The sequence below is a fragment of the Podarcis gaigeae genome, assembly GCF_964106915.1.
Source record: "Podarcis gaigeae genome assembly, chromosome: 8".
NCBI classification, from domain to species: domain Eukaryota; kingdom Metazoa; phylum Chordata; class Lepidosauria; order Squamata; family Lacertidae; genus Podarcis; species Podarcis gaigeae.
This window is the reverse complement of record NC_139684.1, coordinates 70317419-70340446: the sequence shown is the minus strand read 5'-3', so window position 1 is coordinate 70340446 and position 23028 is coordinate 70317419. Positions and strand designations below refer to the sequence as shown.

Here is a 23028-nt window from a genome sequence, read left to right as displayed (position 1 = left end):
CAAGCGGCAGTTGCACCACAAGACTTGCATGACAACAGTATAATATTGGTAATTTTATTTCCTAATGACCGCTTGTGTGGAATTCACTCCCCCCCTCCACCAGCTGCCATACATTGGGTCAATGATGTCTTCATGGAGCTATCCTCTATGACCCAAGCACTCGTTCCTGGTCATTCAGTGCAATTTCAGAGCACAAAAGCATACATGTGAAATTAGACATTTTTGCCCCACTGTGCATCATTTTACACTTGATTTACATTGAATTCCACTTGCCATTTCACTGCCCATTCCCCCAGTTGGAGAAATCCTTTGGGAACTCCTTGCGAGAGGAGACCACACTAAGCTTTGTTTCTTATTCTGCTAAAATGGTCTTGCCTGATGCTGGAATGATGTTGTCATAATCCTGTGCTCAGACGGTCCAATAGCCCATGGAAGGAGGTGAGCTACAATAGTCACCCATCTGTATGCATACTTTCAAGCCTAGGTTTGCCAAAACGAATAAAAGCCAAACCCCAAGAAGGGTGATCTCCTTAGGATGCTGAGGCCTGTGGCAGTGGTTGCATCCTGTGCTTTTTCTTTGTAGAAGCCAGGTGCCCATGCTTGTATCATGGTTCATTCAAGGCTCTCAAAGGCCTAGAGTAACAAGCCCCATCACGCAGCAGAAGAACAGAAGACCCAACTCTGGGACTGAAGGCACTGCTGTGTCACTTCTGGCTTGAATACACTGGTGGTATTTTGCAAAATCAACCTCCCTGATGGCACAGATGTGGTCGGTCTGGCAGGCGTCATCACAGTCTGAAAGGTCGTATTGAACTGAATTATACTGGTAGTATTTCTGTAGGTAGCTATGGTCTTTCTCAAGCTTCTCCACCAGCAGCTGCATGGAGTGGGCGGAACCATCTGGGATCTGGAAAGCTTCTGTCAGGCTGTACTCTTTCTCCCATTTAGGGGCCCCCATGTTAGCATGCGTAAGGTTTAAATAATAAGTTACCATATCCTGAAATGGAAGAGAAGACATTGGGTCAAAGGTGGGTATTTGGTTAAACTTATTTTGACCGACTAAATGCTGAACTCTTTAAAACACAAGAACGTACACAATCAGCAGGCATCGTTTTAGAAAAGATATTCCCTGCCCCAGACTCATGGAAACTTTTGGAAGGGCTTACTGGACTAGGGGCTATGGTTAGCCTTGCAAAAATAAAAATAAATCAACCACAACAAAAAAGCACCTTTATGTTATCAGTATTTATCCTAAGCTGCTTTGTATGTTCTCTGTGCTAAAAGAAAAAAAGAAGCTGGCTGCCATTATTGTTTTAAAAGTTTTTACAGTGGTACCTCGGGTTACAAACGCTTCAGGTTACAAACGCTTCAGGTTACAGACTCTGCTAACCCAGAAATAGTACCTAGGGTTAAGAACTTTAGCTCAGGATGAGAACAGAAATCACGCAGTGGCAGCTGGAGGCCCCATTAGCTAAAGTAGTACCTCAGGTTAAGAACAGTTTCAGGTTAAGAACAGACCTCCAGAACGAATTAAGTTCTTAACTGGAGGTACCACTGTACAATAAAATACAATAAAAAAATCTCCCTGTCTCTATCTTACTCAACAAACATATACACGCCAACAACCTTTTTCTAAGATGGTGTCTGTTGCAACATGCAGGTGCATTTTGAAAAAAAAAAGTAATTAAAAATAATGGCTTAAGTATTTTAATGCAAGAAACAAAGTACCGTATTTTTCGCTCTATAGGACATACTGGACGATAAGACGCATCCTAGTTTGGGGGGGAGGAAACAAGAAGAAAAAAATTCTGAACCCCAGAAGCCAGAACAGCAAGAGGGATCTGGCTTCTGGGATAGCCTCTTGCTGTTCTGGCTTCGGGGACAGCCTTTGAAGCCTCAGCAGGGCACCCCGCTGCCCTGCGGAGATTTTACGCAGCCATCCCCAAGCTAGAACAGCGAGACGGAGCGCTGCGCAGCGCTGCGTCTCGCTGTTCTGGCTTTGGGCTTAGCCGCGTAGCCTGCATTCGCTCCATAAGACGCACACACATTTTACCTTACTTTTTAGAAGGGAAAAAGTGCGTCCTATAGAGCGAAAAATACGGTAATTAAAAGCCCACATTAGCAGGACTGTGCCAGCTGCTGCTGTCTTCATGGCATCTACTGCCTTGCTGGCACTATGTAATGCAATCCAGGGCAAAAGATAGTCCCAGCCAATCTCTGCAGAAGGCTGATCCACTTCTCTGGTCTTTACTGGGCAAGATTAATAACTCTCTCCATGGCCTCATTGTCAGGTCACCCTTGACATGAGCGCTTGCTTTACTAGAGACAAATGCAAGCAAATGACGGTGCCCCTACCTTCACCAGCAGGGTGTCACGGTCATATGTGAAGACCCGGATACCAGGGTTGTTGGCCCCATTGTGCACGCCTGGTAAGGTCGTCTTCCATGGTGTTACTCCTGGAGCTAAAAACATGACGCTGGTGAGAGAACCTGGAAGAAAAGGCATTATTAAACTTAAATTAGACTGCTTCCCAACAACTGGGTATTTGGGGTGGAACAGACATGTTCTGGTCACTCTTTTAATGAGGTATCGGCAGGATATAGTGATCAAAGCATCCTCCTCCCATGCATTTCCTGCTCAGAGCGCCAACTTCATTTTATTTTATTACACGATGGAAGAACTGCAACCATTTCTTCCGAGTGTAGACAGCCCCATTGTACAGCTGTTTCAGCCTATACAGGGGGTTAATTGCCTGTACTTTGGTACCTCGGGTTACAGAAGCTTCAAGTTACAGACTCCGCTAACCCAGAAATAGTACCTCGGGTTAAGAACTTTGTTTCAGGATGAGAACAGAAATCGTGCTCTGGTGGTGCGGCAGCAGCGGGAGGCGCCATTAGCTAAAGTGTTACTTTAGGTTAAGAACAGTTTCAGGTTAAGAACGGACCTCCGGAACGAATTAAGTTCTTAACCCGAGGTACCACTAGATAGTGCTATAGGCATCTCCTTCTTTATGGTCTACAACTCCTCTTTCCAAAACAACTCTATCACCTTAACCATTGCATTCCCAACTAATACTGTCTTATATTCATTCTGCCCTCCCTGCTGTGTGGGGCAATCATGGTTGAGACTGCAGCAAGGCGAAGTATTTAACCTTTTTCAGTCCCAAAGAAAATTGGCCCTCTCCATGATTTGGGGCTGGAGTGCCCAGTTCATTACAGATTTTTTTTGGTTTTGTTTACATACGTCTGGAAGCAGAGTCGCTATTTCACTTCCAGCTTAAAACACAATAGCAATGTCCACAGAATTGCATTAAATTATTATTCTCATTTGTGCTTTTAAACTGCTGGTTTTAATTATATTTTGAATTTTTTAAAACTTGCTTCAAACTTTGGCTGTTACTGATTATTCTGGTGTATATGTTATCATTTTTTTTGTAAACCGCTTCGAGGTTTCATTTGCAGTTAAGCGATATACAAATAAAATAAATGAAAAGAAAATGGTGAAAAGAAGGAGCAGATCCAAGGGGACACAGCAGACTTTCACCAAACCATGCTGGACCTTTGATGCCAACCTATCCTGGTTCTATTGAAAAGCAGTGTAAAAACAACCTGACAGCCTACAGTGGATTTCTGAACTTGTAGGCATAGGAAGCTGCTGTATACTGAGTCAGACCATTGGTCTATCTAGCTCAGTATTGCCTACACCGACTGGTAGTGTCCCACCAAGGTTTCATATGGGAGTCTCTCAAAGTCCTATATGGAGGCGCTGAGGATTAAATCTGGGACCCTCTGCAGGCAAGCCAGATGTTCTACCACTGAGCTATGGCATCAGGGGGAATGTACCTGTCTTACTGTAAAACATCCTAAAGCTATCAGTGTGATGATGCCCAAAGAACTGTGCCACAATCACTCCATGATGCTTCTGAATTATTTCGGTATATCTTTGGTTAAAGTGTTCTCGGAACCAAGGCTTGCCCCGTTTCTTCTCAAAGAAGCCAGGAGGGACGTGCCCAATAATATAGACCTGTAAAGAGGAGGAGGAAAACATGCTAAGGTCCGAGTGGACAGAGCAGTAGGACCTGCTTGGCAATACGTTCCTGTACAGCCCAAACGCCCATCAGGTTGTTGTTGTTTAGTCATTTAGTCGTGTCCGACTCTTTGTGACTCCATTGACCAGAGCACGCTAGGCACTCGTGTCTTCCACTGCCTCCCGCAGTTTGGTCAAACTCATGTTGGTAGCTTCGAGAACACTGTCCAACCATCTCGTCCTCTGTCATCCCCTTCTCCTTGTGCCCTCCATCTTTCCCAACATCAGGGTCTTTTCCAGGGAGTCTTCTCTTCTCATGAGCTGGCAAAAGTATTGGAGCCTCAGCTTCAGGATCTGTCCTTCCAGTGAGCACTCAGGGCTGATTTCCTTCAGAATGGAGAGGTTTGATCTTCTTTGAGTCCATGGGACTCTCAAGAGTCTCCTCCAGCACCAGAACTCAAAAGCATCAATTCTTCAGTGATCAACCTTCTTTATGGTCCAGCTCTCACTTCCAAACTGCGGGAGGCAGTGGAAGACAGGAGGGCCTGGCGTGCTCTGGTCCATGGGGTCACGAAGAGTTGGACATGACTAAATGACTAAACAATAACAGTAGAAATCTCAAAGCAGTTTATCTAAAATACACCTGACATCCTTGGGGAGCTATCGGCACTCCAAACAAGACCTACTGCTAATACCTACCTTGGTCCTCTGTTATAAAAATGGCCGCCTCAGAACAAGAAGCTCTGCTTATTGGCTGGGCTAGCTACCATATTCATCTCCTAATACTTTCCCTTGACCCCAATCCATAATACTTGATATCATGCAACTTTGCCCCCCCCCCCCCAATAAAACACCTCTGATGCTGTTTTTGTGACCAATCTGTAGTAAGGCCTTCAGCAGTCATGCAGCTTTCAACTGGGTAAGCTTATTAATCCATAAACAAGAACGTGGGTTTAAGGAACCTTTTCTCCTGCTTCTGCTGCCTTGGTCAACATGTCTTCCAGCCAAAGGAACTGGCCTCCTGGATCTTCCAGGCTGCTGGTTTGATTATTACTGTCATAGTACAAGTTTGTGTTGAGGACAATCATTCGCCTTGCCGGGCCAAGACCAGATAACATCTGACTGTAGAAAGCACCTGCAAAACAACCAGTAACACAGTTCCATCTAGTTTTGTTGTGTTCCCTGTGCCATCTGATTTGCACTATACATTTAAAGCAGTACCAGATCGCTTTAATCAGCATTGGCTTTCCTTAAAAAAGATTTGAACTCTCTTAGTTAATGTTTTTTTTTCTTTTTGCTGAAAAGCCAGCAAACTATCTTTTGAAGAATGGACAGATTAGCACATGTTTATGACAAGTGAGCAGAATTTCTAACACCTTGCCTTACTGATCTGTCAAATAGATACTAACCAACTGGATCAATCACAAAACAAAGAGATGAAAGCTATACGGAACCGAAGATAAGCTACCCTCTAGATCAGTGTTTCCCAAACTTGGGTCTCCAATTGTTTTTGGACTACAATTCCCATCATCCCTGACCTAGCTAGGGATGATGGGAGTTGTAGTCCAAAAACAGCTGGAGACCCAAGTTTGGGAAACATTGCTCTAGATTTTCAGGGATAGAGAACCTGTGGTGCTCCGGATGCTATTGGACTCCATGTCCAATTAACCCCAGTAAACATAGTCAATGCTCAAGGATGAAGGGAGTTGAAGTCCAACCCAGAACAGGCCTGTTCCCACCAGGACAAAAAAATGATGGAATTAAAACTGTGATAGCTCAATGCCAGAGCACGGGCTTTTGCATGCAGAAGGTGCCGGGTTCAATCATAGGAGGCTTCTTTATTTGAAATCAGTCTATTGGCACATCTGGCTCAGTATTTCTATACAGACTGGCAATGACAATCTGGGATTTCAGAGCTGGAGTTTTTCCCATGAGGCCTACCTGGAGATGCTAGAAATTGAATTTGGGGGCCTCCTGTGTGCAAAGCAGGTCTGCTCTACCATGGAGCCACAACACTTCTCTGACATCTTCAGTTAAAAGGATCAGGTAGCAGGTGAAGATAAGTATCATGCCAAACCATCTGCAATCAGAGTAGACCAGAGTTTCCCAAACTTGGGTCACCAGCTGTTTTGGATAGCTCTTATCTTGCTAGCAGGAACAGTGGTCAGGGATAGTGGGAACAGCAATCCAAAAACAGCTGGAGACCCAAGGAAGCCCTGGAGTAGACCATACTGAGCTAGACAGGCAATAATCTGGCCTGATACAAAGCTGCTTCTGACATCCCCCTGCTTGTGATCTTTTAGTTTTCTTCTCACCTGCATTTCATTTCAGCCTACTGGATCCCTCTTCAATTTCCCATAACCCTCATCAGTTCCTCAACTGGATCTAGCACGCACCTGCTCTGAATGTTTGCAGAGAGCTGTTGCTGAGCCAGGAGCGCCACAGCTCTGCAGTTACATTGTAGATCCTGTTCTCCTTAGCTGGAAATTGATTTTTGGGGTGGAAGTCATGGTTGCCCATTGCAGGATAGACCTGAGTTTCTGGAAGGGATACAAGAAAACAACAGTGCAGTGGATTTAGAGGCAGAGGAAGAGAAGAGCTTTTGCATCCAAACAGGCTGGATGTGACTGCAGAACAAACAACTCAAAGCTGGCACTATCTGGAACCTGCTTTGTTGTCGCTTGCAACAATTAACATTACAACATTGTCCTAAAATCATAATGTCAGGCAGAATGCAAGAGAGGCAAACACTATATCTACTTGATTCAGCTGGCAAATGGCAGCTTGTGTGAGGGTTGCCAAACCAGCATATCAAGCCATGGTTTGAAGCTGGCTTACAAATCACAGTTTGGGCCAACCATGGTTTGCAGGTCTGTCTGAATTCATGGTTAAGGGCCATTAAGAGCACCATGGACTGCATTTATGAACTTCTGAAGCAGGGCGCTGAGCAGATGGAAGAAGAAAGCAGGCAAGCAGCTCTGAGTCTGCAGGCTCAGACCACGACATGGGTTCATAACAATGGTTAGCACAAACCATGGTTTAGCATGACGATTCAACTGAGCTACGGCTATGCTACAGGGAGTGAGGAAAGTGTATAGCAAGAAAGGCTTACGTAAATCCTGCTTGTCACTCCGATGTGGGAAGAAATTAATGGGAACAAGCTGGGATCTAAATATCATTATGTAAAACAGGGGTGGGCAAGGAGGAGCCCTGGGGCTGCAGGTGATCCTTGACTTATTCTGGTGCAAGTGATAAGATGAAAAATGGGAGGGGAAGGAAGTGTCAGAAAGAGAAAGAAGAGGGTGGTTGACTCACGTTTGGCTCTGCCAAACTGCAACAGATTACCTACAAGGGAATTGCAGGCCACTACAGAAAAAACGCAGGTGGGACGCAGGTGGTGCTGTGGGTTAAACCACAGAGCCTAGGACTTGCCGATCAGAAGGTCGGCGGTTCGAACCCCCGCGACGGGGTGAGCTCCCGTTGCTCAGTCCCAGCTCCTGCCAACCTAGCAGTTCGAAAGCACGTCAAAGTGCAAGTAGATAAATAGGTACCGCTCCGGCAGGAAGGTAAACGGCGTTTCCGTGTGCTGCTCTGGTTCGCCAGAAGCAACTTAGTCATGCTGGCCACATGACCCGGAAGCTGTACGCCGGCTCCCTCGGCCAATAAAGCGAGATGAGTGCCGCAACCCCAGAGTCGGTCACGACTGGACCTAATGGTCAGGGGTCCCTTTACCTTTACAGAAAAAATGCCCCCCCCCCGTAAAATAACTACCTGGATCATAGAATCATTTGGTGTTGAATTTATTAATTTTACTAATACAGAATATACACAACCCTACCTACACTTATGGGTTCAGCCCTGCCTGTTCTTGACACTCTTCAAGGAACTACATTCCACAGTTTGGCTCCGTTGTTGAAACATGTAGGAGACTGAAGACATTCGCCAGCCTTAACTCTTCCTTCCTGCAATTCAAAACCCATTGCTTCTGTTTCTGGATTACTATTTTTTTGGCACAGCCTTCTTACTGCCCAATTGTTCTGGCACACCCTACCTGGAAATACACGTTTGATCAGGTTGGTTAGGTTTTCAATTATCTCCAGCACAGTATCTTCACCCAGTTTCTCATCAGCTACATGAGGAGTGTCGTCTCTGGAAAACAGCACAAAGGCTATTTGGTTCGAGGACAGAGATACTGGGAAAAGTCAAGTCCCTGGGTAGATGTAGAGGAGTTAACAAATTAAGAACATAAGAGGAACCAAAAGGCCCATCTGGTCCAACATTATTTTATTTTGTTTTTTAATTTTATTTTGTACATTCTGTTGCCAAACAGATGCCTACAGGAAGCCCATAAACAGGTGATGAGGGCAATAGCCCCCTTCCACTCTTAGGCCCTAGCAACTGGTATTACCTGTAGGTAATATGTAGTCATCATAACTAGTAGGCCACATTCACACCATGCATTTAAAGCACAATGACACTACTTTAAACAGTCATGGATTCTTTCAAAGAATTCTGGGACCTGTAGTTTGTTAAGGGCAGACAAAGTTGTTGGGAGACCCCTAGTTCCCTCACAGAGCTACAATTCCCAGAGCAGCTTAACAATCAATCCCTCTTCACAGGGAACTCTGACCATTGTAGCTCTGTGAGAGGAATATGGGCCTCCTAACAATTCTCAGCACCCTTAACGACCTACAGTTCCCAGGAATTTTTGTGTGTGGAAGCCATGCCTGTTTAAAGTGGGAGAGTTAAAGTGGTGGGAGTTGCAATTCAGCAACATCTGGAAGGGCAAAGGATCTCCACACCTGGCTGATACAAAGGTTGGCCAAACTTGAGTGAGCAATGAAATGGCAAAGAAGAAAGTCATACAGTTGTACCTCGGGTTAAGTACTTAATTTGTTCCGGAGGTCCGTTCTTAACCTGAAACTGTTCTGAACCTGAAGCACCACTTTAACTAATGGGGCCTCCTGCTGCTGCACGATTTCTGTTCTCATCCTGAAGCAAAGTTCTTAATCCGAGGTACTGTTTCTGGGTTAGCGGAGTCTGTAACCTGAAGCGTCTGTAACCTGAAGCGTATGTAACCCGAGGTACCACTGTATTTGTTTTGTTTACGGCAAAAAACAACAACACACAAGCACTTCCTTACCCAGTCCAGAGAATGAAGTCTGGGTTTGGGAGGACCTGTTTCATAGCATAAACAGAAGAGTTGACAAGAATCCATGGAGCATCACACAAGTAATTTCCCCAAGCCCCTGGATTGGCTACCGGTTGGGCGCCAGCGGACGGGCACACCTTCAAGGGGTCTGGGCTCACTTTGTACTGTGGGTCCAGATGAAGGTCTGTGATGTGCCAAAAATAACCTGCTAAGGACAAAAGGAAAAATTTAAAAAGGAACCTAAGAGCCCTGCAAGATCACGCCAGGGGCCCATCTAGTCCAGCATCTTGTTATCACGGGGCAACCAAGCACCTGTGGGACCTGAGAGCAACAGCCGAACCCTTGCACCATGGTTTCCAGAAACTAGTATTCAGGAGCCTACTGCCTCCAATAGTGGAGGCAGAATATTGTCATCAGGATTAGTAGCTAGCCATTGGACTCAGCTTCACTCGTCAATTATATCGTTATAACCGTGTTATAAACATGTGGCACCAGATGGCACTGTAGAGCAGCTATCCATTGCCAATAGGATTTTGCATTGAGAGCTCGTATGGCGTTTTTTAATCAGTGTAGATCCAGCCATTGATAGTCTTATGAAATGGTTCTGCTTTTGCTTTAGGAAGTGCTTAGTGAAATCCAGAGCAGGAGTATGCACTCCTGGGCCATATAGAGCCCACAGCCAGATTTCATCCAGCCCACTAGATCCTTCCCCTCCCCACCAGCTGTTCTGGGGAGGGGGAGCAGCTTTTGTGTTGTGCAAGGCGCACAGTTGTAGCTCCTTTCTCTGCAATAAGATCTGCTAAAAGAAGACCAAAGTACAGGCTGAGCTCCCTGTCAGAGGGCAAACTATTATTATTTATCAATTCATATATCATGCCATGATAGGCTTCTAAATGGTTTTAAAAGCCCCATTACACATGCATTAAAACATAGAGCATTAAAACATAAAAAACGAGAGCCAGTGTGGTGTAGTGGTTAAGAGTCTCGTAATCTGGGGAACTGGGTTCGCGTCTCCGCTCCTCCACATGCAACTGCTGGGTGACCTTGGGCCAGTCACACTTCTGTGAAGTCGCTCAGCCCCACTCACCTCACAGAGTGTTTGTTGTGGGGGAGGAAGGGAAAAGGAGAACGTTAGCCGCTTTGAGATTCCTTAAAGGGAGTGAAAGGCGGGATATCAAATCCAAACTCTTCATAAACATCCATAATTAAAATACGCAATAAACCAATCCCTTAATCAAACAACACAGCAATTAAAAAAAATAAACACTAGCTGCTACACCAGGTGTGGGGGACCTGTCACCCTTCTGATGCTGTTAGGCATCCAGTTCCCATCAACTTTGACCACAATAAATCATCTGCATTTTAATGCAATTTTCTCTTAATCTACACAGCTTTGATTCATATACAGATTTCTGCAAGCAATTTCCCCCAAATTAATACATTTTTGTAAGCTTTTTTATGTATGCATTTGAATACACACATTCTCCTAACAGATGCATTTTTATGCAGTGTACACAATCGGGTTGAAGAACTGCATTGTAAAATTCAGGTGCATGTGAATTTCAAAAGATAATTGTGTCTCAGTTCACTTGTGGGTTTGAGGTAGTGGGAATTGGGCAATTTCTCATTAAAATGCAAACAAAACTAAATTCCACCCCCCCATCCCTACATAAAACATGGGTGTGAGAGGCGCAACCTTATCTTTGTCCTCAAGCAGCGAAACCTCATAGGTTGGCTCTGTGCAGCCAGGAGTTAGTGCCATGGCTGTCCAGCCTAACTGTGAAACAACCAACCTGCCTTCTTCCCTTAACCCCCCCACGACTGAGTTGTTTCCTCTCAAACTACCAACTTGTGCAGCCAAAAGGGTAAGTTACCTGAGGCAGCGGTTGCAGCTCTGCAGTGCATCAAGAACAACAGGACTCCCAAAAGACCCATCTTCCGCTGCCAGCGATCCCTGGCTGAAGTTCCACGCCTGTAGTCGCAGCTCTGGGAAAAGTTAGCCGGTTCCTCTATCAGATCTCTGACTCACAGGCTCCTTTTGCTGCTGCAGCAACTCTGCTCTGATTCAGAACTGTATCTTCCTGTTTAGCAGAGGGTTTGCAATACTTTTTTTAAAAAAGGTGTGTGAGACTTGCAGGCTTTTACCAAAGGTGTATGCTAGGACGCTGAAGGAGGCAGCGAGCTAAGCTGGCAACTGCGTTGCTTTAGAATCTCCTACTCTGAAATACATTGCTGACCCAGCAGGGAAGAGTTGGCTCGCTTCTAATTTCTTGGCACAAGGGCCAGCTTGGCATGGCAGAGAGTTGGAAGTTCAAGCTTTGTGGCCCTTCCTCCCTACGTCAAGAATATGCAAGTTCAGGTGAACTTTACTGGCAGGGAGGAGCCTGGGTTGCTGTTATTGTACCCGACCTATTTAATGCTTCCTTTTTATTGGGTGCACTCATCCCACCTTGGTTCAAATCTATGCTTCCAGGTGTCATAAGAAAACTACAGAGATAGTGCAGGATAGTGCCCACCCCGGAAATTATCTCTTTCAGCTTCTGCCTTCTGGAAGAAGGTACAGGGTTATAAAGACTAGGACTAGCCGCCTGAGAAACAGTTTCTATCCAAATGTGATTTTGGTTTTAAACACAGTGTAAGCCTTAAGGTAGTCTCTATGGGAGTATATTGTATTTAATTATGGGGTATCAGAGTTTTTAGGGGGTTAACCAGGCTGCGATAGCAGGCTTGTTAGTTTTTGAATGTCTGATGTAGATTTTTTCAATTTCATTGTTCTGTATGGCACAATGACAATAAAGATTATTGTATCGTATCATATTCCTTACATGATTGTTATGAAGACAACAATAAAAAGAAACAGGGAAAATAACAGAATTTGGCAAGTTTTTAAGGAGTCTATTGAAGCAGCTCCTGTACATTGGAACTCCCTGCCCCTTGATATTAGGCAGGCATCATTACGGTACTGTATTCCTCTAGACACCTGCTGAAAACTTTTCTTTTGGCAGACCCAGACAGATGAGTTGATGAGTTGGATGCATCTGTTCCTAAATTTGTATTAGATGTTTTATTGTGTTGTATTTAGATGTTTTAATATGTTTTTAATAGCTTTTAGAAGTTTAAATAGCTTTCAGGTGTTTAAAATACGCTTTTATTTCATGTATGTGTATGTGTAAGTGTAATTACAGAACTGTTTGCTGTCCTGGGCTTCTTTTGGGAAGCAGGGTGGGATATAAATTTAATAAAAAAATATATATAATATCCAAAAAAACAGCGTGGGAGACATTTCATTCTCCCAGGACACTCTGTAAGTGGTCTTAAAGTGGCGATTCTGGAACAAAGGAATTCCTAAAGGAGGCTGCAAAGTGAAGCTACTGAATCAGGAGGCTCAATGGACTTGTGGACTGAACATAGACAAAGGAGTTTCAGCACTTCATAGGTGTTACTTGGTTTGTCAACTTCAGGAGGACCTCTAAGTAAGCCATTAACTATGTAATGATCACTATCTGTGCTTTTCTGAATTTCATTTCCCTCTGAACCCGCTGAGTTGTATTGCCAAGTCCTACTCATGAGTAGATCTATTGAAATGAATGGACTTAAGCTAGCCATGTTGATTAATTTCAGTGGGTCTGCACAGAAAAGGACAAACCCTGGAGACAGACAGCCTACTGATTACAATTCCACTTTAGACTGTAGTAGCCCACAAAAGCCCATGCCATAATAGATTTTGTTAATTTTTAAAGTGCCACAAGACTCTATACAATGATTTCATATCCCCACTTGCTTGCCAGACGTTAACCGTAGTATCTAGGTGTGCAATGCAATGGAAACCTATAGCTAATAGCTGAATCCTGGCTTGTTCGAATGGAGAAGCAGAAGTGCTCCAAGGAACTCTACTCACATGCATTCCTTGAGTCATGAAGCCTCGAATCAATCATGCCGGACCAGTCCAAATGCACTCGCAGGGTGGATTGCAGTTGTGCAAATGCAACTTTCTAACTCCCACCCACCCACCCCTACATTGAAATTTGTGGTGAGTAATTAATAAGCAATGGTCTACTCTGAAGCCATATGATGCACCTGCCTTCCTGAAACGCTGTAGGCTTTGCATATTGCTTTAGCGTGCGCATAAGAGGCAGCCACCGATTTGGACAGCTTTAGCCCGCCGCCATCGAAAGCCCGACCAGCCAGCCTTGGCGTTCGCACGAGTACCTAGAGCGTCGCGCTTCTCCGCAAGACCCTTTCCTCTATACTCCCGGGGCTTCGCGCGCGGCGCGTCAACAGGTCCCGCCCCTCCCGCGAGTACCTCCCCTTTGCCTTTCCTCGATTGGCCCGCTCGAGTGGGCTGGCCTATCCTGAGCGCTCGTTTGGCGCGCTCGGGATGGGGCGGGGCGAGAGGGGAAGAGCCTGGTGAGGAAGAAGAAGAGCTCGTGGCGCCGCTTTCCCGCAACGGTCCCTCTCTCGGCGCGCGCTGCTCCTCCTCCTCCTCGCGGCATGTGGCTCGGCGGTGCCGGTGAGCGGCTGCGCGCGGTGCCCGTGCTTGTGGAGACCCGCCGTTCCGCGAAGGCGGCTGGCCAGGGAACGCCGCGGAGCCTCTTTCCCGGGGTGGGGGTTTCGGGCTCCCCCTTCTCCCTCTGCCGCCCTCGGGCCCCGCTTCTCCAAGCCCAGAGTTTGGGAGTCAATCCCAGTCTCGACCTCGTCTCAGGCCTGCAAAACCCCGGCGAGGGAGGGGGGCACGGGAGCAGGCAGGATTTACGTGGGGGGAGGGGCAGAACCTCATTGAGTTATTTTATTAAAAATTGATTTAGGGCCTGCCCTCCCCCCTTGGCTACGTCCATAGGGGGGGGCAGTTTTGGGGCGGCGCCCCTGAGCCAAGGCTAGCTACCATGGGTAAACTAGGCAGCGTCCCCACGTTGTAGAAGGCCTCTTCCCTCCCCCCACGAAGCCAAAAACAACCCTTTGTGCAGCAGCTTCGTGCCTCCTTTATACAACCAGCCAGCCTCCGTTTTGTATTTTGCATTGCATTCATTGCATTATTAATATTAATTGCGTTATTAATCCTATAAGGAAAAAGCTGTTTATCGTTGAGCAACACAGACAACTAGTGATATTGAGTCACAAGGTTGCTGGAGGAACTAAGATTCTTTTATTGGGGAAGTCATTTAACAAGATAGGTGGAGTGGAAAGGTACACAGATATTGGCACAGGAGCACGTGCATTGGGGTAAAAGATTCAACACGGCTCGACCGAGTTGCCGAGGGGCTGCTTAAAGCAGCCAGAAGCAGCTTTCGTTCCATTCTGAGTTCATTTGGCTATGCAGGGCTGCCCTAACCACTAGGCGGGGTTGCTAGGTTCACGCCCAGAGAAAGCACCAATGCGTGTCCTGCATTACAGAGAGCAGTGGTGGGGGCTGACACTGCTGCTGCAGCATGCTTAGTGCTGGTATGGTAGGGCCAAAGGGGCCTTTTCATTTCTGGTGGCGGCAGCTGGGTGGCTACACCTGCAAGGAAGGGAGATGGCTTTGGGGGAAGGCTTTCCTGTGCAGAAAGTCCCACATTCAGCTTCCAAGGTAGGGCTGGGAGAGGTCCTCTGCCTTGAAACCCGGGATAGCTGCTGCTACCAGTCAGTGTGGACCGTACTGAGTTAGGTGGCTTAATGCCATGACTCTGGATGAGGCCTCTTCCTCGGTTGCCTTCTTCCATACACTTCTGAGGCTTCAGTTCCTGCACCTGATGGCTTGGCTTTGCCAGGCAAAGTTGGGGGAGGTGGGGAAGATAATAAACCACCCAGTCACCACCCCATGTCACAGTAGGATTCTCATCATCACTTGAATGAAATTGTATGGACTCTCCTTCCTTGGAGGTTTTTAAGCAGAGGTTGGATGGCCATCTGTCCTGGATGCTTTAGCTAAGATTCCAGCATTGCGGAGGCTTGGACTAGATGAGCCTTGGGTCCCTTCCAGTATGATTTTACTGAATTTTAATGAATTGGCGAGGTGGAGGTGAAAGGTGTATCAAAGTGGGAAGAGGGCAGCTCTGGGTGTAAAATAACTGGGTGTGGAAGAGAATGTTGCGGGTGATCCTCCAAGACAGAGGTGTGGGTTAAAATGACTGGTGGGCCGTGCCTTCAACTCTTTCCCTTCTGCTCAGGTGTTTTGTCACCTACCTCTGGCCATGCAGCTTAGCTTAACTTTGCATATGAACCAGTGCTGCTTTGTTTATGAGTACAGTGGTGCCCCGCAAGACGAATGCCTCGCAAGACGAAAAACCCGCTAGACGAAAGGGTTTTCCGTTTTTCGATGCGCTTCGCAAGACGAATTTCCCTATGGGCTTGCTTCGCAAGACGAAAACGTCTTGCAAGTCTTGCAATTTTTTTCGCCTTTTTCTCCCTTTTTCTAAGCCGCTAATAGTGCTAAGCCGCTAATAGGGTTGCTTCGCAAGACGAAAAAACCGCTAGACGAAGAGAATCGCAGAACGGATTCTTTTCGTCTTGCGAGGCACCACTGTAATAAGCCAAGAACAAACCTTAGCTTCCACTTAAGGTTTGTGGAAAGAAAATTGGGTGCTCGTTCACATGTAATGTAAAGCCAAGTTTTGTGAGTAAGCTGTGGTTTATTTCTGAGCATGGCTTATTGTTATCAGTGAACCAGGACAGTGTGGTGGGCTTTTTTTGGGTTACTTGGAAGCTGCAACTAATGGCTTCTAGGATCCTTGTGTTTGTCAACTCTCCCTAAAGTGTTCTGTAACTTCTTTGATAGATTTTGCTCCATTCACTTGGATGACTTTGCTCTTTTTAAGTTCAGTGACCTAACAGTGTGAAAATAGCATTGTGACTTATTTTTTTTCTGATCTCATTCCCAGGTGGCTATGACAATAGTTATGGTGGTAGTGGATATACACAATCACCTGGAGGGTTTGCATCACCTTCAGCAACCCAAAGCGAAAGAAAATCGGTACGTAAATTGCCTCTAACAAGTGAGGACTGTTACACTTCTGAAATTTTATTATTATTATTATTTGCTTCCCTTCTGAAAGAGTTGTCGTATTGGTTTCATAGAATGAAATGCACTTTGTTACAGAAATAATGTTTGGATCACAACTGTTCCCCTCATCTGAGGACAGAGCTGAATTTGCTGCTGCTAGGCTAACCTATTGCCCTTGGGTGTAGTGGTACAGACATTGTTCCATCACCACTGTTGAAGTAAGAGTCAGTTGCTAGTCTGATTGGTGTTTATATTTGGAATGGGCTAGGGCACTATCTTGTTCTTTGCCTTGGGCAGCAAAATGTATTGTGTGGGCCAGTTGTGCTGTACTGGTCCTCATGACTCATTAGCATGTTTATTTTATGTGCAGGTTTTAATAGCTGGCTTCTTGGTGTATAACAGTTATAATAGTTAGCACCATAAAAATCCCATTCTCTTGAAGCTAGAAATTGACATTTTAACATTTAAACTTGATAATGGCAGTCTTAATTTATGTGGAAAGAGGTAAACTGATTTCTATTGGTGGCAGTTTATTTGTGGATCATATTTTAGAAATTTTTACAGGCTTTGTAGTTTGTTATGCATTCATTTTAATTGTTTGCAGTGATCCATAGCAGTACAATGATAATTAATTAGAACACTTTTACTATTCTTGCTTATTTTTTATAAAAGTTTCTCATTTCTTCCTCTAAGCATACTTGCTGTTCTGTGTATGTATTTTTTTCAAGCTGCAACAAAACTTGTTAATTGAACTCTGCAATATATATTTTTCTTTTCAAAGAGCAAGTTCCTGAAGATGAAAATTTTAAAATATTGTCTTTGCAGAGGTCAAGATCACAAAATATTGTTCCCTGTACAGTGTCCCAGTTACTTTCTGCTGAACAGGTAGATGATGCTTTCAGGGTCCGAGATGTTGAGCTTTCACAGGTAAGCTGGCCAGCCACACTGCTGTATATTGTTCTGGGATTAAGGAAATTTGTCATGTGCCACTTGGATTGTTTTACTAAAGTACTCCTCAGAATTTCCCTACCTGCTTCCTTAAATCGAGCATTCTTCTCAATCATGAGACATCTCTGCTCGTTGTGGCAAACTATTATTCATTTGGGGTGGATAGATTTGTGGGCATTAGTTAATAATATATAGAATGTTACATTATTTAACTAAATGCCCTTGAGATAGTTTCTAAGCTTGTGATACAACTTGAAGCTAGAGGTTGTGTCAGTAAGAAATGTCATCTGTTTCTCTGTGCAGGTCATTGTTGTTGGCATAATCAGGCAAGCAGAAAAAGCACCAACAAACATTCTCTACAAAGTGGATGACATGACCGCAGCCCCGATGGATGTCAGGCAGTGGGTCGATGCAGATGTAAATATCAGTTTGTCTAAACTAAGAGAGCCAGCATAATGTTATAGTTAGAGTTCCCAACTAGAACTGGGGAGACTTGGTGGTAGGAGACTTGCCTGGCATCTTACCTTTCCCTCCTTTTCCTGTGCAGCAGAAGTAGAATACCGTATTTTTCGCCCTGTAGGACGCACAGGCCCATAGGCCACACCTAGATTTGGGGGGGGGGAATAAAGGGGGGGAATTATTCCCCCCCGAGCTTCCGCCTCCCCCAGAACAGGACCCAGAGCCATGCCGAAGCTGCGTGCAGCTTTGGCATCGCTCTGGGAGCTTGCAGGGCTGGAGGAGGGGGAAGCCCCCCGCCAGCCTTCTAACCAAGTCGGAGGACAGTGGGAAAGGCGCGCTGCACTTCTCCCGCTGTCCCCCGAGTTTGCAGGGCTGGCGGTGAGGCACTCCTGAAGCCTCCATTCGCTCCATAGGACGCACACACATTTCCCCTTCATTTTTGGAGGGGAAAAAGTACGTCCTATAGGGCGAAAAATACGGTACATAATTTAAAATAGGTAAATAGTTCAAAATTGCTTGATTTAATTCTTAATGCAAGTTACGTAGAATTTAACTTCATTTGGTGCTGAATTTTTTAAATTTGGCCTAGTGTCTGTCCAGTCCCTGCCCATGATTGTTCCACAGGTTTGTGATCAGGCAATGATGTATTCTTGCTTGTGCCCATTGCATCAGAAAAACTTGTAGGGAAGCAGTCATAAAAACAAGAGGAGCCCTTCTGATTGGACTATGCAAAACTACTGTCATCTCTCTAACTATGCCATAATTATGGAAAAGTGAGAAATTGTGTTTTGAATGGCTTTACCCATATTGTTATATGTATTCTATATGATGGTTGTTAAAACACTTTCCTCAAGTTTGATTACCAAATTGCTGGTAAAGGCCAAGAAACCACTATCCTATTCTCAATTTTATTATACAGGAGGCAGGTAGTGAGAATGTTGTGGTGCCTCCTGGAACATATGTGAAAGTTCTAGGCCATCTGCGATCTTTCCAGGTAAGAAGACAAGATTATCCATTACTAATATTACTCTTTCCTCCCACACACCACTTTCCTCCCACACACCAAAACGACTAAGCCTTGCTGTACAGAGTCCTGTTCATTTTTTGTGTGACTATTAATTACTCAAGTAGGAAGGATCTGTGCTCCTGTGAAATCAGTCCTTGATACTTAATTTGAAATGTGTTCCTCCTTGGTTGGGAATTGTATTATATTTAGTTTATTAGTAGATACACTCTAGCTTCGTTGCGATGGAAGACATGCTTCCAAGCCTAATACAGTGGTGCCTCGCAAGACGAAATTAATTCGTTCTGCAAGTTTTTTCTTCTTGCGAGTTTTTCGTCTTGCGAAGCACGGTTTCCTGTAGGAATGCATTGAAAATCAATTAATGCGTTCCTATGGAGACCGCTTGCCAGGCTGGCGGTGCGGAGAAGGGCTTTTCTCCCCACCGCAAGCCTTCAGGACAGGTACGGGACTTGCGGTGGGAGGAGGGTTTTTCCTCCCCACCGCCAACATTCAGAACAGCCTTCCGAATGTTGGCGGTGGGAAGGAAAACCCTCCTCCCACCGCAAGTCTTCAGGACAGCCTTCCGAAGGCTGGCGGCGGGAGGAGGTCTCTCCGCCCCACCGCCAGCCTTCGGAGCAGCCTTCCGAAGGCTGGCGGCGGGAGGAGGTCTCTCCGCCCCACCGCCAGCCTTCGGACAGGTACGGGAACAGAGGGGAAGACGCGCTGCGCTTCCCCGCTGTCCCGGAGATTTCCCTATGGGTTTTCGTCTTGCGAAGGAAGCCCATAGGGAAATTCATTTTGCGAAGCGCCTCCAAAACGAAAACCCCTTTCGTCTAGCGGGTTTTTCGTCTTGCGAGGCGTTCGTCTTGCGGGGCACCACTGTATACCCCTCCCCATTTTATTCACCACTATATAAAATATAGTGTCAGAACAAGTGGATTTGGCATATGTGAAAACAATATTCCCTCTAGAGAGAGAATATGATTTGTCAACTTCTGGTGTACCAAATTCATTATAATTCTTTGAAAATGTTGATTAGTAGTGGTTCATTTACCAGTGTATTCTTGGATGCAGAAGACTCTTTAAGATGTAGGGCTAGTCCTCCACAAACGCTGACAATTTGAGCTTTGGCTTTAAAAGGGAGAGTGAAAGTTTCTTAAGATCATGAACATAATTGGGAAAATGCAGTCAACCATTGTTTTAAGATGCCACTAAAATTAGCAGGGAGAACATTTACATATTTTTTTTTAAAGTTTGTTTCCCCCTATCACTAATGTAAAAAATTTAGAAGCTAACATTTTATCTGTAAGTTGCCTTGAGTCCCTGCCAGGAAAAGGCAGGATATAAATAAATAAATATATAATAGTAATACCTGGGCAATAACTGTTCAATGAGATGTCATTTGTTTCCTTTATCACAGAACAAGAAGAGCCTGGTTGCATTCAAGATCCTGCCGCTTGAAGATATGAACGAATTTACCACGCACCTGCTTGAAGTCGTAAATGCCCATATGATCCTCAGAAAAGGCAATATGGTACATGTAGAAACGAGGCGCACACTAACCTTTTCATGGAGGGCAGACAACTTTGAAACATTTGATTGAGCAACACAGAAAGTGTTAGCAAGCAGGAGGTTTGCACTAGCACAGCCAGAGGGGCCTTGGGTCTTTTTCAGTGGCACAGACAACCTCCCAACAACCCTATCCTTTAGAACAGGGGTCTGCAACCCGCGGCTCCAGAGCTGCATGTGGCTCTTTTACAGCTTTGCCGCGGCTCCGTGGTGGATACTAGTGAGGGGAGGAGGCGCATTGTGCGCCCCGACACTCCCCACTGTGGCGGGCGCTGTACTGGCTGTGACGTCGCATGGGGGCGCTGCGTGCGTTAGTCACGCACCGTCCCGACATCACCTTCCCACCCGCCTGCTACATTGTAAGGGGCATGTACGCTGGTCGCTGCGTTGAAAGGGGGCATGTACGCTGGTCACTGTTTTGAAGGGGAGTGAAGAACACACACACACAAAAAGGTATCTTGTTAATTTAACGTTTATTTCTATGAGGAGGAGTAATTCTGAGGGGTCAAACAAAAAAATAATAAAAAAAGTGACAAAAAAGTTATTTTTATAATGGCGAGTTTTGCGGCTCCCAGGTTTTTTTTTCTTTGGAAACGGGTCCAAGTGGCTCTTTTTGTCTTAAAGGTTGCAGACCCCTGCTTTAGAATCTTGTAGTTGCCTTTCAAATGTTTTTCCCCAGTTCTAAAACTTCTAATTTCACACCTGTAGTATTATATAATAACCAAAGTTGGTGGTTGTTCCTTTTCCATGTATCTTAGCCCATGTCAATGAAGATGCCGCAACCAGTTGGTTTGATGGGGATGGGCAACACGTCAAGCTATGGAGGAAATGGCGCCTTGCCAGTGAGTGGGCTCACAGCACACCAAACTCAGGTATGCATAAGGATGACAGGACAATTCTGGGCAGTGTGTCAGATTTCTTGTATCTCGGTCTTCCAGTGACTGCTTTGTCCGAGGTCTTGGGATCTGGGTCACTTTTGTTGCCTTTTCTAAAGTGAATAAAAACTCATGGCTTCGAACTCATTGCTTTCAGCCCCTGTATCTACAGAGGCAGCAGTCTGACTGCCTCTTCTGAGTTTCCGTCATGCACACAATTTATTGTACTTTGGGAATTTGCCATACAGTCTGGTCATAAATGCAGTGGGTGATAACCAATTCTAGTCATGCTAAGACTAGCCCTTTCAGTGGGTCTACTCATGAGTAAGACTAACATTAGATATCAAGCAACATAAAACACTAAAGCAGCCTTCTAGGAGTGACAGTTGGCTGTTTAGAAAGTGGGGAACTTCCCTGATTGGCAAAAACAAAACCCTAAAAATGAACTGAATTGCAACAGAGGAGATTCACATAAGCTAGGGCCTTGCTGCTTCTTTTTCATGTAAACATTGCTTAAGGTAGAGTAAAAACACTTCTTGCTGTGTTCTTCCCCTGAGATCAAGTACAGAAAGCTGCATATGAATTATTAATTCTGTCAAAATGCCCCAATTACTTTTGCAAAATTATTGTTAAAAATACATATTATTTCCAACACTTATTTTTGATTGTTTCTATTTTGTCTTTTTGTTAATAATCAAGGCAGCTAAATAAAAAATGAATATGATCAGCTAAAATGTTATAATTTGATGTGACTGTGACAAACACACAGTAATAGTATGAAATACCAAACCATCCATCATAGTATAAAAAGAATAATATCAGAATAAAATCCTGTTTGGATCATAGCTTGCTAAAGACCTTCCTGAACAGGAAGGCCTTGAATTGTTCTCTAAAAATGGGCAAGTAGTCTTTGTCAGTAGTAGTTTAACCTCTTTATTATCAGTTAAAGTTAGTATATTATTCCACTGCTGAAAGTTGATTTGCTTTTGCTACACCTCTGTTTAGAATTTTAGCAGTTATGTTCATCATGACAACAGGAGGAATAACATTCTTTCTTAAAATTGTGATGTGCATTGAACGTATTTCTTAAAGCAGATCAAATATTAGTCTTGGAAGTCTATACTGCACTGCTATTTGTGTTTGAGTAACACTGTTTTATTTCTTTCTGTTCAAGATTCTGAATTTGATTAAAAGCTCCACATCTGCTGAGGGGATAAGTCTTCAGGATCTGCAGTCCCAGTTGCGTAGTATTAATCTGCCAACACTGAAGTACGTATATATAGGCAGCCTAGGCTTTTGAAAGGAGAACTTACCCAGTGTTTATCTCAATTTTCCAACTGGATCTTTTATTTCTGGTTCTCTTTTCCAGGAAAGCTGTTGAATTTCTTAGCAGCGAGGGACATATCTATTCCACTATTGATGATGAACACTTTAAATCTACAGATGCCGATTAATGCTTTGTTTAGATATAATACCTTGGTCTAGTAAACTGTTAGACCAAGATCATCATATCTGAACTGAGCTGAAGTGTCCTTTGAATTTGACTGTTATGGAATAAGTGGTTTCTGCCCAGATCAACCATCAGATGATAATGCAGAAGTGACAACAAGCTGTACATTTATAGAAGGTAGTATCTTTATCTGTTGATGGTGAACTTAGTATTCTGGATAGACATAAGTAGTGCACAAATTTATAATAGTATTAAGGATACACAAGCAAGTGTATGTATTTCAGAAGAGAAAAATGGGCTTGATGGGAAGAACATACAAACTTATAAGTCTTTGATCGTGTTATATTATGGGCAATTTTGGAAGTGATCACTCCACCCAAGCTGTGACCCTTGACTGGTTGCCATGGTTTGGAAATGGCATGTCAGATTTCTCTATAGGTAGAAGAAAAATGCTTAGAGTTATATTTTTTTAAATTCTGAACACGTCTGTTCCCCACTGCACTTTGAATGCCAAGTAGCCTTTTCTCAAGAAATATTTCCTATCTCAATAAAGCTATTTTTATTTTG

General features: G+C 44.6%; 2 protein-coding genes across 6 annotated transcripts; one reads left to right on the top strand and one right to left on the bottom strand.

Moving 5' to 3' along the window:
- Positions 1 to 40: 40 nt before the first annotated feature.
- SMPDL3B (sphingomyelin phosphodiesterase acid like 3B) lies at positions 41 to 13446 on the bottom strand. 5 transcript variants are annotated; one of them, XM_083750873.1, is made up of 9 exons: positions 13077 to 13446; positions 11053 to 11259; positions 9170 to 9383; positions 8078 to 8175; positions 6423 to 6566; positions 4989 to 5161; positions 3843 to 4023; positions 2356 to 2489; positions 41 to 997 (listed from the first exon to the last, which is right to left on the bottom strand). In XM_083750873.1, exons 2-9 carry the CDS (start codon positions 11111 to 11113, stop codon positions 626 to 628), a joined length of 1377 nt encoding a protein of 458 aa, XP_083606999.1. In that variant the 5' UTR covers positions 11114 to 11259; positions 13077 to 13446; the 3' UTR covers positions 41 to 625. The 5 variants fall into 5 exon arrangements, with proteins under 5 accessions (XP_083606999.1, XP_083606998.1, XP_083606996.1 ...); XM_083750872.1 differs by having other exon boundaries at positions 11053 to 11952; positions 13077 to 13405; XM_083750870.1 differs by having other exon boundaries at positions 9170 to 9386; positions 13077 to 13316.
- RPA2 (replication protein A2) lies at positions 13438 to 23028 on the top strand. The gene is made up of 9 exons (XM_083750973.1): positions 13438 to 13688; positions 16036 to 16127; positions 16983 to 17084; positions 17409 to 17522; positions 18484 to 18558; positions 19988 to 20101; positions 20895 to 21008; positions 22186 to 22280; positions 22381 to 23028. Exons 1-9 carry the CDS (start codon positions 13670 to 13672, stop codon positions 22463 to 22465), a joined length of 810 nt encoding a protein of 269 aa, XP_083607099.1. The 5' UTR covers positions 13438 to 13669; the 3' UTR covers positions 22466 to 23028.